The sequence below is a fragment of the Marmota monax genome, unplaced genomic scaffold (genome assembly GCF_021218885.2).
Source record: "Marmota monax isolate L192 unplaced genomic scaffold, Marmota_monax_Labrador192_F-V1.1 WCK01_AAM20220418_F8-fsc00002, whole genome shotgun sequence".
NCBI lineage: Eukaryota > Metazoa > Chordata > Mammalia > Rodentia > Sciuridae > Marmota > Marmota monax.
Window position 1 is genome coordinate 25872924 of NW_026693571.1, and position 19681 is coordinate 25892604.

Consider the following 19681-nt stretch of genomic DNA (forward strand, 5'->3'; position numbering starts at 1 on the left):
ATTTTCTTGTAATGTGATATATAGTCAACTTTTTTTTCACTGTGACCAAAATAGCTGACAAGAAAAACTTAGAGGAGTAAAACGTTATTTTTGACTCCTGGCTTCAGAAGTTCAGTCCATGATTGGCTGACTATATTGTTCTAGGCCAGGGGTGAGGCAGAAGATCATGGCAGATGGTTGCGGTAGAGGAAAGCTTCTCAGCTCCTGGCAGGAGGATCCAGGGGCAAAAGGCACCTAAGGCACTCCTGCAGTCTCCCATTTCCTCTAACCACACTCACCTGTCTACATTCACCACCAAGTAATCCATTCAAATTATTATTCCATCCACAGAATTAATTGACTAATGCTGATACAGTTCTCATAATCTAATCAGTTCAACTCTGAACATCATCGTCTCACACATGAGTTTTCAGGGGATACCTCATATCCAACCATAACACTGATTTAAGTTTAAAGTGATTTTTTAAAATAATATTCTACACCAAACTGACAATTCAGAGTGTTTTTAACCCTTCTCATGATAGCAGTGTGAGAAAAAAAGGCTCTGTGTGTGTGTGTGTGTGTGTGTGTAAGAGAGAGAGAGAGGGAGAGAGACAGAGAGAGACTAACATTCAGAAAATTCCTATTTAGAAAAGTAGACTACTATGTCTAGAGGACTTAGGGTTCAAGTAAAATGATCATATCAATATGTCCTTCTTCCTTACAATAATAAAAAAAACAGATTAACAATTTCAAAGTTTTAGAATAAATTACAATTATAAATACTCACTGAATGTCTTTAAATGTGTCTTTCTGGGAAGCTAAATATCAAATCTTGTTTCTATTTGCTTGAAATACCAGGAGTTGATAAAATGCAGTTTTTTTATAACATCTCCTCAACATATTTACAAAATACATTGCTTATATATTTTTTAATTACATTGAACTTCTAACAAAACCTTGTGATTCTTCTACAGAATATGCTGCAAGTAGTGGAATTTATGGAAACTTTGATAGAATATTTATCTACACTTTCAATACTTTCTGTCTCATGAAACATTTTTATGAAAGAAAGGCAATTGACAAAATATTTCCCCACTTTTTGAAACATTCTCTATTGAACAAGGGGTGATATCCTTCATAGCATTCTTTTTTTCCTTTTTTTTTTTTTGGCCCAAAGACTTCTATTCTCAAAGGAATTCTTTAAAAAATTCTTCAGTTGGAGTAATTCATTTAAAAGTAAGTCTCATAACCCCTTCATGGAGTGCAAGACTCAAAGCTGTGTGTTAAAGCTGTGTTGTCATTTTCATCTATACTTTGCTAAATACGTAAAGTTGGGACCACGGACAAATGAGACATTGGCTCATCAACCCTTGGACATGAGGTAGGAAGCTGTAAGAATTTATGATTTCAATGTTTTTGAGAAATCATAGTCCAGGGTTGATTAGTGATATAAAATTTATTTATCTTCTTAATTTTTGCCAATCCTGAGTAAAATGATTATGTTAATACTCTCATTAATTCTGCTTTAAAAAGTTCCTATCTTGGCACATAGAGCCCAATCAATAGTTACTGAGTGAAAATCACTAACAAGAGATCTCTTGTTAATCTTTTCTGAAATTTGGAAATGTATCATATAGTTGCATAAAGTGTAGGGCATAAGAGAACACAAAAGTATCATGCCAATTGTTTAAATTACATGAAGAATAAACAAATACAGACTCCACCCTGCAGTCGTATTGCTTTCAAGAGTACCCTGGAGTCAGCTAACATTGGTTATCTTCATTTCCAAGATAACCAGACTATGCAGGATGAAACCTTGCTGATTTTAATTACCATGTATGCTTGTTAAGGGACTTTAAATATAAGCCTCTTGGCTCTACACTTCTACAAACAGCTTGTATAGAAAACAGAGATGACTTCTTTTGTACGTTTCTGAATCCAATGGCTAGAGTTGTGCTAATTCATCATGTTTTTTTTTTTTTTAAAGATTTTCTATATTTGATGATTAGTTGATATTCAAATACAGCACTATATAGTTTTGTCCTTTGTTTATTTGTTTCTTCAACAGCAGATGTAGACAGTAATAAAAATACATTTCAGTTTCCATTGAGTTCAGTTAGTTTCATGGAAGAAAAATTGAAATTTAAAAGATTTCAGTGTGATAGTTCAGAAATGTAGAAACAATAGGATAAAACGAAATTCAACTCATTCATTCTCTACAGACATCAATCTATAATACAATCACCAAAATGTTATCCAGGTAGCTTTTACTTTCTCCTATTAACATATCATTTTTTGTGGGATTTCAGAAGTAGTTTGGGTCAAGGACTTAGTATTAACCAGTCACACATCTTCATCCCCTTATGCAAGGCCCTATAACAGGAGAATCATTCCTTTTTTAAAAAAAATATTTTTTTTTATTTGTAGATGGACACAATATCTTTATTTTTCCATTTTTTATGTGGTGCTGAGGAACGAACCCAGTGCCTCACACATGCAAGTCAGGCATTCTACCACTGAGCTATAGCCCCAGCCCATTCCTTTTTTTTATATTTATTTTTTAGTTGTAGTTGGACACAATTATTTATTTATATCTGGTGCTGAGGATGAAACCCAGGGCCTCACACATGCTAGGAGAGTACTCTACCGCTGAGCCACAACCCCAGCCCCAGAGCATCATTCCTTTTTTGCATATTTTACATATAGGTAATCCCACCTCTCCTATCACTGTATCTGGTGGAGGAGAATGATGTGATGATGAAGGCTTGTTCTCTGTTGTGAGATTAACATGAGTCACTCTTAGTAGTTACTATGACATCAGGCAAGTTCTTGATCCTTTCTAACCCCCATATTTTCATCTACACAGCGGCAACAAGAATAGGGTCTGCCTCTTAGAGTTGTTATGTATATTAAATGAGACATAAATGCCACAGAGGGGGAATAATAGTTATTATGTTTATTGTGAATGCCCAGTAACTACCTGGCATATAACAGTTACTCAATTTGTATTGTATTGAGTGAAGACAAGAAAGACAGGACACTTTTTTACTGCTCTAAATAGCACATGTGAACAAAACATGTAGCTGTAGATCTTTCAAGTAATTGAATGCTTACATAATGCTGCCCCTGGTCCACTGTGATGACAGTAGAAACCATTACCATACCAAGCCCACTATTTAGAACATATTGTATTATATTTTTAAAGTCAATATATTTTACTTGTCTAAATTTATGAAATTCTTTTGAATTAAATATTTAGTTTAAATGTTTTTGTGCCATCCTTTTATATTGTATACTCATTTTTCTCCTTAAATTTGAAATAATACTCAAATATTTGATGGAACTGAAATAATAAATTGGGTTGCTATAAAGCATGATCGCTCACATATACAGATATCAAATTTGTCCTTTCATAAGAAAGTCAATAAACGAAAATAGAAAAAGTAAACAGAGCTTATTGAAAAACAGGAAGTGTGACTGTGATACCTAAGAGGTACTTAGTATGTTTTCATCTCTTCTTTTCCTCTATACAAATGTATAATAATCCTGAAAATCAGTAAGCAGAAAGGTGGTCTCAAATTGTGTGAAAATATTTATATTCTTGAAATTACCACCTTGGATGTGTTTTGTTATACCATCAACATGGATTATATCTATATATATATTGTTACACATAGTGATTAGTTGTTAAGTGGTATCATATGGTTCATAGGTTAGGTATTAGATCCTAACCTATAGTTCATAGGATCTAATACCTAACCTATGGTTCATAGTTTAGGATCTAATACTTTACCTGTTAAGAGTGAATATCTTGGGACTGGGGATATAGCTTAGTTGGTAGAGTGCTTGCCTCACATGTATAAGGCCCTGGGTTCAATTCCCAGCACCACAAAAAAATATAATGTGAATCTGAGAATTTCTCAACAAAGGTTTGTTGAGAAGTCAAATTACACTGAACCTAATATCCTCTGCTTATTTTGTCTATTTTTTATAATGCATAAATACTTAAGGATGCCAGAATCTATATTTTAAGACTTTACATGTTAATTATTGCCAAATGGTAGGAATTAATATTCTTTTAATTGGTGGATTTATTTTAAAATTCAAATGACAAGATTTGAAACTGTGATAACACATAGGCTCATAATATTTCTTGTATTTGTGAATCTTTATTTCACCCTGTGTGACATAAAGAAGTATAAATAGAAACAAAATATTGACAACAATTTAAAATGTGTATTTCTAACAATCTGATTAATGTCTTTATCCCATTTGACACAATTGTTTTCTATATTTGAACATGAAGTTGAAAAAAAATGAATCAAAAAATGAGAACACCAATTTTATCCATATAGTGTATGGATATATAGACACACACATGCAAGGTAGAGTAAAATGAATAAACTTTAGGGTGATGCTAACCACATCTTCATTCAGAATATTTAACTATTTATTTTACTTACAGTGAAAATAGTTGAATTAATTAGTCTAGTAGGAATCACCAAATCGGAAGCAAATAATACACAGATTCCACTTTACATTAAACATGAAAAAAGGCATGCTAAAAGATGTTTTTTAAGAATTAAAATTCTGCCAGGCATGCTCCAACCTGCCTGGTGAAATTTTAATTCTTAATGTAATCTCAGGTACTCAGAAGGCTGAGACAGGAGGAACTCAAGTTCAAGGCTGACCTCAGGAACTTAGTGAGACTTTCTGTTATGTTTTGGATGTGAGGTATCCCCCAAAAGCTCACATGTGAGACAATGCAAGAAGGTTTGGAGGAGAAATTATTGGACTGCAGCCTTAACCTAATCAGTGAATTAATCCCTCATGGAAATAACTGAATGGAAACTGGAGGCAGATGGGGTGTGGCTGAAGAACATGGTTCATTGTGGGGCATGACTATGGGGTATATATTTTGTGTCTGGAAAGTAGAGTCTCTCTCTCTGCTTACTGATCATCATGTGAGCAGCCTCCCTCTGCCTCACTCTTCCGCCATGATCTTCAGCTTCATCTCCAGGCGTTCTATGAATGGAGACTCCTGAAACTGTGAGCCCTCAAATAAACTTTTATTCCCTAAAATTATTCTGGTCAGATCATTTAGTCACAGCAGTGAAAATGCTGACTAAAACATCCTCAGCAGCTTAGCAAGATCCTGTCTCAAAAAATAAAAAAATTCTGGGGATACAGCTTAGTGGTAGAGGACCCTTGGGTTCAGTCCTCATTACCACAAAAATAAATAAATAAGAATTAAAATTCCAATAGAAAATTTTCTCATTAAGTAAAAATGTAAATCCTGTAAGGCAGGAATTGAAGGTTTCAGTATGTTTATATCATAAAGGTCAAAAATGTAATACATGATTTAGGAGGTAATGTGGGAAGTCTTTTATATTAAATTATTTAGGAAGAAAAAATCATAACTATTTCTCTCAGTTGATGCAAATTATTTTGGATCTAATAAAGCATATAGCTTGGGAACAAGAAAGTCATTTTTGTTCATGAGCTACTTGGCACTTGAAGTCTTGAGATATTTGCAGAGGAAAATTTTGCTTAATGATAAGGTTGTTAGAAGGTAAATAACTAAAAAAGTTTGCTGGAATAGCATTGTTACTGTGAATTATTCTGGCAAGCATAATAATGATGCTTAGATAACATATCATGTAGTATGATCATTTATTTTAAAATACAATAAGTTGGAATAGGACCATGGTAATACTACTAAATTCTGTACAACTCAATAGATGGTCTGTTGAGTATAAGCAATCAAAAAGTAGAAATATTTGTAAATCTGGGTGAGCAACTGAAACATAATCTGTAAAAAATGTTCTAAGTAACATGCTTACATCATACATCAAAAGTAGAGTTAACTTTATGTACGCATAATATTTTAAGAAGAGTATTTGTTTATAAGTTAAAATTTTTGATTTTTCCCAAAAAACAATGATGGAATCAAAGGATTTTTATATCAGTAATGTACTATATGTACCAAGTGATAATTTTTGAATTTTTAATTCAAATCATATTACTGAAAAAAGATGGAGTAGTTGACATCAGTACTTTTCCATTTATATTAAATTTTCCCTCTTCTGGAAATATATTTAGTTTTTACCTCCTTGTTCCTGAATTTAGTGAGCTATGGCCTATGGCCATATAACTTGCTTTTGTTTTCACTAAGGAAATATGAGAATAATGTGTCACCTGTGGAATTGTAAGATAATATGTGGCATTCTCTCTCCCAGAGACTCCAACATAAAAGATGAATACTACCACATCAGTCTGAGTTTTAGAGTGAGGGAATATGGAAGAGTCTTGCTCATCAGCTAGCAACAGTTACATAGCATAAGCAAGAAAAAAATATTTGATGTCAAACGTCACTAATATTATTTGGGAATTGTTTTTTTCTGCAGCATAACCTGGCCTACACTGATTTGTGTAGATATTTTATTGTTATATCTGGGGAGGTAGGCATAGAGTACAGGGTAAAGGATGTAAATATGGAATGCTGCTTGGATTCACATGCTAGTTCTGAAATGACTTGTTGGACATCAGTGTGGAAATTTTACCTCACTTTTCTGTGCCTGAAATAGTTCAACTGTGGAATGAAAATAACAATAGGATTTGTCTTGAAATGTTGTTGTAGTATTTATGATTATACAAGTTAACACATAGAAAGCACTTAGTGCTTTAAGCATGTAGCAGCACTCAGTAAATATTAGCCTCTATTCTCTCCACCCAGAAGAACTATGATCTTTTGCATTTGCTCATGTTTAAATGTTACTTAATCATTACTCATAACTATCAAAATCAAGTTAGAATTTTAGTAATTTATTTTTTGAAAAGTAACTTACCCTTGGATGATGTATATGTGATATCTCCCCAATTCAACAGAATGTGTGATAATAACAACATTAGCAGTGTAATTTTGGGCAGGTCATTTATTTTGCATTTCAGTTTCCTTTGCTTGCAAAAGGGTATTCAGAGTAGCAGCTACCTCACAGGCTTTTATGAGGATTAAAATATTCAAAATATGCAAAGCTTTTAGAACACTATCTGACAATGGGAGTCAAAAATGTTAGCCATTATTACACTGCAGAATGATTCAGAGATAGAATATGTTGGGGAGGAGACATATGGACCTTGGTTTTTCTCCTCATACCCATAAGCTGAGCAAAGAAAGAGCACTATGGGTTAAGAACCTAAAGTGATTAAAGGCATGTAGACTTGAGAGTAGAAATAACATAGCCTGTTTGTGGAACAGCAACAGAGATAAATCAGGCTGCAAATATCGGATTCAGATTTTCTTATATGTGTTTTTTTTATGGGAATTATTCTACCATACTTTTGATACATAACAAGTAGAAGAAAAGGAAATAGAACAAAGATTTTATAACTCATTAGGTAAAAATATATCTGAAATATTTTGAGGCAGGCATTTTAAACTCAATAAAATATACAATAATATATATTATATAACTGAAAGAAAGAAACGTCATAAAGAAGGAATACAGTCTATTCCAATTACCAGAGTGGATTATTACTCTAGTAAGAATAATTTTGTATAGATAGCAAAAGGGAAAATATTTTTAAAATTTATTTTTAAATAAGATACATACAACTGCCTCTTCTATTGATGTAATTTATTATTTTACTTTTTTGCAATTTACCCAAATGAATCACTTAATTTTTATTCTTCAGAAATTGTAACTGCAGAAAGTTAGAAATCAGTGAAAAATAAAAAGAAATTAAAAAGATAATCATCAAGAAAAGCAATCTTTTGACTCTTGCTTCAAACTGTTTTGAAGCATTCAAAACACAGGAGAGAAAAAAGAATTGCAGTGTAGATCAGATAATGTTTATCTGAAAAATATGTTTCTTACAATGAAAGAGCAATGAACAACCTGGGACACTAGGTTTGCCATTCCATTCTAGAGGAATAACATTGCTGAGAGAATGGCAGAAATGGAGCAGGTGGCAAGGAAAGAGTTATAACATTTGATCTTTCTCTTTCCTTCATTCATTTTTATTTTTTTGTTTATTTATTTTTATGTTTTGTACCAGGGTGCTTTTACCTAGTACTAAGATATCCCCAGTCCTTTTTTTTAATGTTTTATTTAGAGACAGGGTCTCACCGAGTTGCTTAGGGCCTTGCTAAGTTTATGAGGCTGGCTGCAATCCTCCTGCCTCAGCTTCCAGAGCCCCTGGAATTACATATAGAAATTTTAATAGCAGTGAAGAGCTATTTTGAGGAAATGATTTAGGCTGTATGGCTTAATGAGCATGTCTCCCTGAAAAATGTTAGAAGGTAGGACATAAAATACAGATGTTTCACATGAAACACCTTCTGCTATGTGATGTAAGCTCACAAAAACTCTTTTGGAGATCTGACCTGTTACTCTGGAAGAGAGGTGTATGCTCAGCATAGAGGGATCCTTGTTTTCTGAGCTTCTTAATCCCCAGAACCTTTGAGATGCTCAGTAGAGCTTGACATGAGGTAAGGTCTTTGATTTGTGTGAATCTAATTTGACAATCCAATACTCTATTTTAGCTCATCTGTATTCAATATTTTTTTCATTAAATACCAACAATACTTTCCCAATGTTTACACAGCATTCTGTTAGATGCTTTTCACTTTTAAAATATTTTAATTTTTTAAAAAAATTTGCTTTCTAAAGCTTATAATCAGATAACAAAATATTGGAACAGTTATATATAGTTATGTCTATGCATATATAAAGTTTGACTCATGCTGAAAATGTATTTTTGAAATTGACAGTACAGTTTTTAAGAGTCTAGGCAATTTTCAGTATCCTCTCTTTAGAATTAATGTAGCTATAACCAAAAGGCAATCAGTTATAGAGATTTTTTAAGAACATAAATCACAAAATAAAGTTTCATAAAAATTTTTACTAGAAATAGAAATTAAATCAGAAATCTACATTAAAATATTAATTTCTTAAGAAATAACTAAACCATGGTAAAGAAATTAACATTTATTTCCACATAAGGTTATTTGTTATGAAAGAGTTAAACAGCAGTTTTTTTCAGATCAGAAATCTTGTCAGCCTTATTAAGAAGAAAGTGCTAGAAAGAGCCTGAGTATGAAGGTATGACATTTATTCACTCTCCCCAACATTTACATTCAAAATTTATTAGTACACATGTCTTTCAGACTGCTCATGAAAATTAAACTAGCAGCTATTTTCCATATAGGAGTAATGGAATCCTTCATCTTTGGAGTCATATTTTCAAAAACATGGAAACTTTAAAAAACCAAACTAAATCTTAGAGTGACTTATAGGCAGCATTGTTTTACCCTTGCCATTACTAATGTTTTCCTCCATCAGAATCAAATTAGCATTCACTTGCCATCGTTTTTCCCAGAGTCATGAAACTTGCCCTTTCTTTTCTCTAAGACTGCCTATGCTTCCTACACCTGTGCTCCTCCTAATCAAGTTCCTTTTTTACAAAGACAACTTTAACATGAGAAAATTCTCATTTTGTGTGTGTGTGTGTGTGTGTGTGTGTGTTTGTATATATACAGACTGACCATGATGTTTACAAATTAAAGATACAAACAGTTTTCAGATAGTAAAAACAGTCATCATAAAATATCTTATTATCCTTTGGGCCTCTGTTGATTGACTTTTTGTAATGTGCATCCACATGCAGCAAACCATAAAATAGATGGAGATAAGCTTTTAAAAAATAGAGGTAAGAGAAGATAATAAAGGATAGAATTAAAATGATGCTTATATTTTTCTTCCTTTCTCCATTTTACAGCCTGTTTTATTCTTCTCCATTATATAAATCAAGATATACAACATGTCATTTGGAACATATATGACATTCTAATGCTCATTAGTATGAAGAATGATTCTTTTGAATGGAGGAAACACATCAATCTATTCACTGACATTTGGGCTTATTTTAACTAAATATATCAAATGAAATTAACATATGCTTGAAAATGTAAGCTAGTGTTACTGTTTTGTTTTTTAAGGTGCCAACATATCACATTGACATTTACTGTTACCAAAAAGAGCATCAAGTGAGATATAGCCCTTTTTGAGAATTTTTATATGAGAAATTAAAATTTGATGGGGTTTCATTTGGAGAATCAAATAAGGAGAAATAAGAATAAAATACAATGTAAAAAGCATTCCTATGTTAAATCTGGAGATGCCTGCCTCTGGTTTTAAGTTAAACATGGAAAGAAAACTATTTTGTTTTGCACATAAATATTTAACACAAAATCCAATTAGGTAATTAAGGAAAATTAGTAATTTTGAAAACTTCAGCAAGTAAGACTACATGTCATAATAAAATTATGCACACACACACACACATATATATAACATATATTAGAGTCTCACTTAAAACTTAAAACATAGCTATATGTCATGAACCTAAATGAAAATTTTAAGTACCTACATTTAAAAATATGGTAACAACATTAAATAAGTTTATATTTAAAGACATGACTAAATATTCAGAATGAGTTAAAATAATGATAAAATATGTTAATGATTATTAAACTTACTAGAAATTGTGTCCATGGCTTTCCTTAATTCCTTCTCTATTTGAATAAATAATTCCCCTATTATATTATAAAATAATCTCCTTAATACATATAATAAAGACCTTAGTTTGGCACAGCAGATATCATTCACATGATAAATGTTTATCATTGCAACTTTCCATAGTCCATAAAGAACATTTCAAAGAAATTTAACCTTTAATAATATATAACACATAATAATACATATGTGCATACATAACCAATACATACTTTCAACTGCATTCTGTAGTCATTGGCATTGAAATCAAGAAAACAAAACAAAACCCTGACTTTTGATCTGGACAATCTATGGCTTTCTCTTGTTGGAAAAGTCATGTGAACTTGAAAAGGGCACTATACCTTTTTAAAGTTGTTTCTTTATTTGGAAAGTCAAGTTGCCTAATCTTTTACTTTGATTTATTGACAGTGAGAGCATTTTGGATGAAAATGCAGGCATAATCATAAAGCGTAATGTTTCCTTTGATCAATAAATACAGATGACGCACTACCTACAAAACCCTCAGATATATCCTCATTTCTCTCCTCTCCTTTCTAAAATAATTAACCTGTTTTGTTATAATAATAACAACTCTTACAACTTTTCTAGAAATAGTAGCAACAATCATGAATCCCTGGTTTTATCCATATTTTCTGTAATGACACAAAACTTGCAAAACAACATTGTAATATTTAATGGAAAAAATGCATAGTTATATTACAATAATTATATAATAAACATTGCAAGAAAAGTTGAGAATATTTCCCCTAGAAATTGAAATCACTGACCCATAAGCATTCTCACTGATGTACATTCAGCATTGATTCCAAAAGGAAGAAAGGGAGAGAGGGAGACAGTGAAAAAGAGGTATATAGAGAGATTGAGTCCAAAACAGCAGCATAAAATAGTTTACTGGTATTAAAAAGCAGTCTTGAAATTGTACCTCTGAGGTAGTTGGCTTATTTAGTCTGTATGACAGTTTATGTATGACAGTTTATGCTACCTTGTTTTTGTGAAAATAGCATTCTTGACTTACTCCTCTTGCAAATATGTTTTTATCTCTGTAGCCTAGTCAAAATATCATATTTGTATTCTTTCTTCTTCAAAAGACTATTGACCATTGAAATTAATCAACATCTTTATCTGGCAAATGTTTTACTTAAGATGATGGAGTTTTTGCATTATCTGCACTAAAAAAAATGTCATACTCAAAATAAGACAATTAAAAATGAGATAAAAATAATAAACTATGAAAACAATTGGAGAAATAAAAAATGTTTTTGTATCTTGGATTCTAAAAGGATGCTTTAAGGGGTGAAATCAACAAAAGCACATATCATGTGGCAGTATAAATAAATACATTTATAGTTTTATTTAATAGCATGGTTTATGCCCAGCATCTGATTATTCATATTATATGTTACATAATAACTCAAATAATTCAATAAATTGTGTATTTCTGAATGTTACCATCATTAACCATGGCTATTTCATGGCTTGTATGTGAAATAGAAAATGTGCTGTCCTGTCCTGAGCTCTTTGGCTCTCCTATTGTCCTGCACAGTTCCCACAACAGTGAGTCATTCAGAAGTGCCTTGTAGCCACCTGGCTGTTTGATAACTAAAATGAGCTATTATAGAAAGGCAGTAAACAGGAAACAAAAGAAATTGGGGAGCAATACCAAGTTCAGGATACAGAAACCCTTTTATGACACATTAAAGAAACATCTTTCAGTGTGAGGTCAGTAGCCAATAAGCATTTCTTCAACTCTATAAGGTTATGAGTAGGATTTCTTTTTTTTTAATATATACTATAGTTAAGACTCTTCAATACATATTCCATTTGAAAACACTATTTTTATATTAACACAAGAGAAAAGAGGTTTCAGATAAATTAGTTATTCAGTAGGAATTTTCCCACTAAGATGGGAGAAACTAAGGCAATGTTTTCAAACTAATCTACTCTTCATAGAATACATGATGAAAAAAATGAAAACTATCACCAGAGAGACAAATGATATGGATGAGAAGGTTGAGTAACAACATTTACTGCCAAGTGGAATATTACATTTTAGAATATTTGCATAGAGAAGTAATTTCTATATAAAAGTATATTTTTGTTTTTAAAATAGAATAGGAATAAAACAGACAAATATTAGTTGACTCTTCATCAAAAGTTTGTGTGATTATTTACAAATACAAAAAGTATAAAGTATCTGGAATGAAAACATTTTTGTATCACATATTCTGAGAAACAGTTAACATATAGAATAATAGAAAAATTCATTTTACTCATTGTTTAATGTCACAGATTAGTAATGCATTTCTTGTGGTCAAATAATGATTTAGCCTAGGTTGAAATATGTACTGGTTTAAATAAAACTTCAGTGCATGTAGGATTCCACAGGGCCTTGAAAAGAAGAAAACAAAAAAGAAATGAATGATAAATTAATAAAATGAAATGAAATTTTAAATGAAGATTTAAAACATTTAAATAAAAACAGACCAACATAAAACCATTGTTAATGATTTTTCTAGTAAAAATTATTATTAATATTTGTAAAGAATATATTAATAATGTTTACAAACTCCCAACTTCTAATTAAATATATTTTACTACAAAACATAATATGGAAAACAGAAGAAAATAAGCAATATTTTATTTCTTTGGCTTTGTATGTAGGTTCAAAAATAACAATTTCACTCAACTCTTAATGCATTCCTCAAATAGAAAACTTCAAGAAAATAAAATAATAGGTAAATCTCACAAGGCTCTCCTGATATTTCTGTAAAATACTGTTACCATTCAAAGTCCTAAATACAAAACTCCAAGAAATTTTTTTTTATTCTGCAGCAATTATTATTATGATCCTTAAATCACTGAACTTCATCAAAACTGTAACAGGTAATTAAAACAATTCAAAATAATTCACTCTATTTTTAAAAAGAATTCCACTTTGAAAGGTAATACGTATGAAAAGAAATACAATATCTAAGAAGTGAATAGTATGCTGCCCACTTGCATGGAATGTGCAATTTTTGTTGGAGAAATATAAGTGAATATAGGAAAAGATGAATCATCCTATGTAGCAGTAGGTTGTCAAAATATAAGACATGTCAATATTTTAAAAAGATAAAAATACATATGTCTGGTAAATGTAAGAAGGTAGGTCAAATATGACTGAAAGTTGATAAAGAGATAAAACGGTTCAAAAATAAAGTCTAAACAACTGAAACAAAGAATAGCAGTCTTTACTGAAGCAGTTTAGGTGGAAGCAGTTTTGTTTGAAAAGAGAAAGAGATAAAATCACATAAATAGTAAAGGGCAGTATTCTAGCAGTCATGCATGCTGGTTAGAGGAATGTGGTTTGTCTTTTAAAGCTTCCTGAGAAATTTCGTATGTGTGTGAGTTTAATTACAAGCATAACATGATGTTGTGTACTTGTGTTCATTTATTTACAGGTTTATGTATAGTGCTGTATAGATTGAAATAGACCTGTAAGTAAGAAGACAAACTAAAACCAATGTGAGGAAGCCCTAAAGCACCAGGCACTACTGGAAGGCCATCATTCTTGGTGATCTGATTTCTGTTGTCAAGATGCTCTTTGTGGTTATGTGAACTGCAGCTCTATCTCAAGTGCAAGATCCTTAGAAAGGTATTCCTGAGCTTTTCTAGCCCCTTCTGTTCTCCCTTGTTGCTCATAATCTCACCTTCTTGCTTTCTGTCTTAATGGTCCTTATCACTGTTTACAGTTCTTTTTTAGTTTCTTTTTTTTTTTCATTGCTTGTCTTTATTCACCATAATAAGAGGCTTTTGTAAACAGGTAATTTGCGTGTCTGTTGTTCACTTCTATACTATCAGTTCCTGGACCATATTTTTTGTGACTATAAATGACGAAGGGATGATATACTCAGGACCATAACCACATGTTACACACAGAGGTAGGTGTGTATTTGAAAACCAAACACATTCTATTTTTAAAATACAAAGACCTACAAAATAAAAATTATTTAAAAGATAAAAGACTACATAAACATTAAGGTGATGCCTATTATTCAGTGTCTGTTGTACACATGCAATTTGAATAAATGTGAAAAGTCAGAGGGAATATATCCCTCTATTCTTTTATGTAATTTAAAAATCAGGATACTCAGTTTCCAGTACATTTCAAAGTTCCCTACTATTCATATATTACATAAAATTTTAACCTGAATCCATCTTTTAATATAATTGAAAAAAGCTGGTAGAATGAAGGGAAAAATACCATAATATGTTGAATGTGTTCAAAGACACAAATGTCACTAAAACACATGATACTAACATTTTTCTTTCCGTAAAAGTTTATAATGTTCTAGGATTGGCCACATAAGAAGGGTGAACAAGTATGATATTTCTGTGTTATTTTTAGTTGCCAGAATATGAAGAGGACTTCAAGGAAATAAAGATAATAAACAGCTTTCACTGACTACTCCATATTAACAATGATAATTTGAAAAATAGGATTCCTTTTATGTTTAACTGCTCTGGGGATATTATAAATTAAGAAAATCAGCCAAAAATAAATTAATATTTGTGAGCTTTAAAGTATAATGCATTCAATATATTTTCATATTAGATACTCTCCAAAAATTAGCATTTATTTTTAATAATTTACTTTAGAAGACTCAAATATTTGTTTTCTCAAAAATTAAATACCAATACAAACATAATTTCATATTCCTTATAGCAACAAGAATTTGCTTTTTTAAAAAAATATATTTTTACACTGATATTACATTTTATTATTTTAAAGGTACATATGTTCATTGAAAAATGTGACAAAAGAGATAAGCATTAAAGGAGGAAACAAAATACCACCAAACAGAGATGATCACTATAACAACCTTTGTGTATTAATTTTTACTTATTTTTTTCCAAAATAAGACCATATAGTGCATGACGTTTTTTACATTACTGTACTTGGGTTCTCTCCTCCTCCTCCTCCTCTCTCTCTCTCTCTCTCTCTCTCTCTCTCTCTCTGCCTGTAATGACCTTTATTTGCCCATGTTAATAAGTTTCATCTAGTAGCAATTCTTGTTAAAACTTCCTCAAATGTCCAACAAATACATGTTACTGTTGGACTGCCCAACTCCAGATTTAGTCCAGGACTGTGCATGTTTTTAATTTTCCTGTAAATAGGGAAGACTTTTCCTTTAATGGGAAAACTTCTAAGTCCTAAGAAAAATGGGAAGATGTGCCATCAATACCCACATAGCCCTCACCTAGTTTCACTAATGGAGTGCTCACGGCTGCTTTCTGTGAGCGTGTGTGTGCATGTGCGTGCATGTACGAATGCATGTAGGAGGTTTACATTTGTCATTTTGTCTCTTCAATCCAATGGAGAAAGTTACCTGATTTTTAATAGCATTTTCTTTTAAAAAGGTACCATATCAGTTGTTGCACAGAATTGCAAATCTTTTATCCATGCACCTCTGGGTTTGCTTCATGCACAATGAAAGTTAGGCTTGTAAACATGAAATGGTTTCAGGTCAGCAATTTTTAGCTATTGCTTTAGAGTCTTCCAGTGGACAAGCTTAATGAGTATATGAGTTTTTGAGTGTTTTTATGTTTATTTTAGTATATGAAAAAGGGAAAGGTGGAAGAAAAACAACTTTTAGAAATGTAGAAGACCACACAATCACATCATCTAAATCATGCTTATTTTATGGTTCATGTAAAACATAAATTCCTGTAGTTCCATATTTCAAAACTCACAACAGTAAGCTATACTTCTGATGTTATTGCAAAGAAGAAAAGTTTATCTTTCAGACTTAGTGCTTGTACCTTTCCCATTAATTACAAAAGACCTCTAAGTAGCTTTTTTTTTTTTTTTTTTTTTTGGTACAAGGGATTGAACACCAGGGTGCTAAACCACCAAGCCACATCCCCAGTCCTTTTTTATATTTTACTAGAAACAGGGTCTTGAGGAGTTGCTTAGGACCTCCCTAAGTTGCTGAGGCTAGCTTTGAACTTGGGATCCTCCTACCTCAACCTCCTGAGCTGCTGGGATTACAACATAAAGCCATGTATAAAATTGTTTTTCCCTTTAGTGCTCTCTGGTTATTTAAAATGCATCAAATTATAATTATCAAATCATTTTGCATCTTTATTTCGAAACACTAATTATCTAAATATTTCAGTGTTTTTTTTTCCCCCTAAAATCAAATCAGATCTTTCACTGGCAAAAGATCTAAACCATGTATTCTTACATCCCAAAACATGAATCAAATATCTGAAAACCTTTTTGATGAACAAAAACCATTAAGGGGGTAATTGTCTTTACAGAAATTATCCCTTTTTGTGTTCCTAAACAAATCTCCAGTAGAGTTGTCAAAGCGAACAGAGTTCTACTAAACAGGAAAGCTGAAGGGAAAAATTAATTAATTAAATTTGACAGCCCACTGAAACAAAGACTCAGCCATGATATAACAGAGAAGCTAGGATTCAGAGTAGCGTGAAAAAGAAAATAACTGTCATACATATAACATGGTAAATTTGGTACTATTATTGTTTTAGAATGTCTAATAGTTTTAAAATTGTTGCCTGTTGAAAGATTAATTTTTCTAGAGTTAAATTTGACTATTGTCTTTAAAATAAGCCACTTTAAAAGTAATTTTTATCAAGTATTATGAAGTTGGGCCATAAATATGCCCAGTCAATAGCTGCATAAATATGGTTTAATCACATTAAAATTTAAGCAACCATTTTACACATTTATGTGGTATGATTTCCATTAAATCTTATTATATTCATAGAAAAAATAATAGATTCATGCCTAATAACTTCTATAATATGAACAATATAGCAAATAAAGTAGATTTTTTTGTAGTCCTATGTCATATCATACAGTTTTGTGTGTCTTTGTATTTGTTTATTTACAGAGTATGCATTTTGATGTGCATACACACATGCACACACATATTTGAGGTAATATGAAATATATATATATATCAAATACATATAATTTGAAATGATACAAATATATTTCAAAAATATATATAATTTGAAATATACAAACATATTTCAAAGATGAATTTGCTTTTGCAGATTTTTCTGAATATAGACCATATCAAAAGAAAATAGCACTTTTGATGGCAAAGAATTCATATAAAATAAATCCACAGAGATTTACTTTAAACTTGTACCTGATCAAAGTCTTAGAACTATTTAATACCTATTCTAATTAGCTATGATTGCATAACATACCGTAAATAGGCACTGAGAAATTAGGAATCTATACTTTGTGTTTTTCCCCCAAAGAGGAGCAAAACTTCCTTCAGAATGGCCTCATTATGCAATGCCCTTTAGCACACTATTTACTGGAAAAAACTTCTAAATTCAAAGGAAATATTAGAATATTTTGGAAGTAAATTTAGATTTCCTATACAAGTAGAAGTCTATGATTTGGAATTAGACAAACTGGGAAACATTTTTTTTAATGAATATATATGTTTTTTTCCCCTCTATTACCAATACTACCCCTAAATCAACATAGTTTCTATAAATATCAATGGTTAATAGTTTAATCTATATAAAAATATTGTTGTATGTAGACTTTTAAAACACATTTTTAATCTACAAATCATAACTGCATACACGTATGGGATAAAATGTGGTGTTTTGATATAGTTACACAATGTGGAATGATTACATCAAGCTAATTAACATATCCATCACTTCACTCATCCTTTTTTTGTGATATAATATTCTTAGTTATTTTAAGATATACAGTACATAGGGTTGATTATGCTCTCTCAGCTGTGTAATTTCAAAACTTATTCTTCCTAACTGAAATTTTATACACGTTGACCATCAACTTCCCTATCTTCTCCTTCCCTGTGTGCTTTCATTGTTTCATTTTAATGAATATTTTCATGATTATAAAAACTTTCATAGTTGACATCTAGGCTTGCTATTTTTTTTCCTACAAGGATATCAATCATAAATTCTCTTAACAATATGTTGACAGTTAATTGGTACTCATTCTATGCAGTCATCACTGAATTCAAGATCTGGAGACGCTCCAGGGAAGACCAGGCTTCAAAGATAGGAGTTAGAAGCTCCCAGTGTGATGCTATAAGAGCAACCACATATTGGCACTTGTGTTTTAAAATCACTGGTTGCTATGATGATCTGAATTTTATGCAGTTTTCTAAATGGCATACGGTAATCATTCCCAAGTAATTGTTGGATATAAAAAGTAATATAGAATGATAATATAACAGCAATATCCTCATCTGATTTTTTCTGAATAAATCAAAGCATACTGATTTGTCATAGATATTTAGTACTGTGAAAACATTAATCATTTATTTATTAGTTCATGTCACTAAATAATTATTGAGTTATTTTCATATTTGTGTACTTTTATTAGCACATCTTACAATAAGAAAGTACTGATATACAATGAGGTTGATTATACATTTAAAGGACAGTTGGCCCTCTGCATCCACAAGTTCTGTCTGTACAGATTCGACCAACAATAGATCATAAATAATCAGAAAATTTGTATTAAACCTATGCAGATTTATTTGTTTATAATTCCCTAAATAATATCATTTAACGACTACTTGCATAGCATTTACATGTTATTAGATATTATAAGTAATGTAGAAATGATTTAAAGTATATAAGAGGATGTACACTGAGGGTTTGAGTATCCCATGGGGATTCTTAGAATCAATCCCTCTTGGATACTGAAGGACGACTATGTATATAAATTCAACCTTGCCTGCTCTTGTTAAATGGCATATTCAGAAGAGAGCAAAGTGAACATAAGTGGGAGGGAGAAAAAGGGAGGAGGAGGAGGATAAGGAAGAAGAGGAAGGATAAGAGGAAACAGTACAAAACCAAATAAACATATAAAAACAAATGCATATATGCTGTGGTTGATCTTGCCCAGCTTTCTCCTCAGTGCTTTTGCCAAGTGAATATACATCGAGGCCTGAGTGTCATTTTTCCCTCAGGGGGCTGTGTTTTTCAAGCATGAGTCTGTTGATATGCTGGATCCATTTCTAGGTTTAATAGTACAGAATGCATTTTTTCACACTTCATAGCCTATAAATGAAGGTGACTATTCTTATCTAGGGATGTGGCAAAGGTAA

General features: G+C 31.4%; 1 protein-coding gene across 3 annotated transcripts in view; it reads right to left on the reverse strand.

Annotated features, from left to right (window-relative positions):
• Positions 1-19681, reverse strand: part of Ccser1 (coiled-coil serine rich protein 1) — a 1227237-nt gene that overhangs the window by 568279 nt on the left and 639277 nt on the right. The window contains exon 10 of one of the 3 annotated variants that reach the window (XM_046459067.2): positions 2014-12947. The exons of the other annotated variants lie outside the window; for them this stretch is intronic. Within the exon in view, the coding sequence (XP_046315023.1) occupies positions 12888-12947 (60 nt within the window). The 3' untranslated portion in view covers positions 2014-12887. Of the gene's footprint in view, positions 1-2013; positions 12948-19681 lie in introns of those variants that run through there. 3 annotated transcript variants of the gene reach the window in all.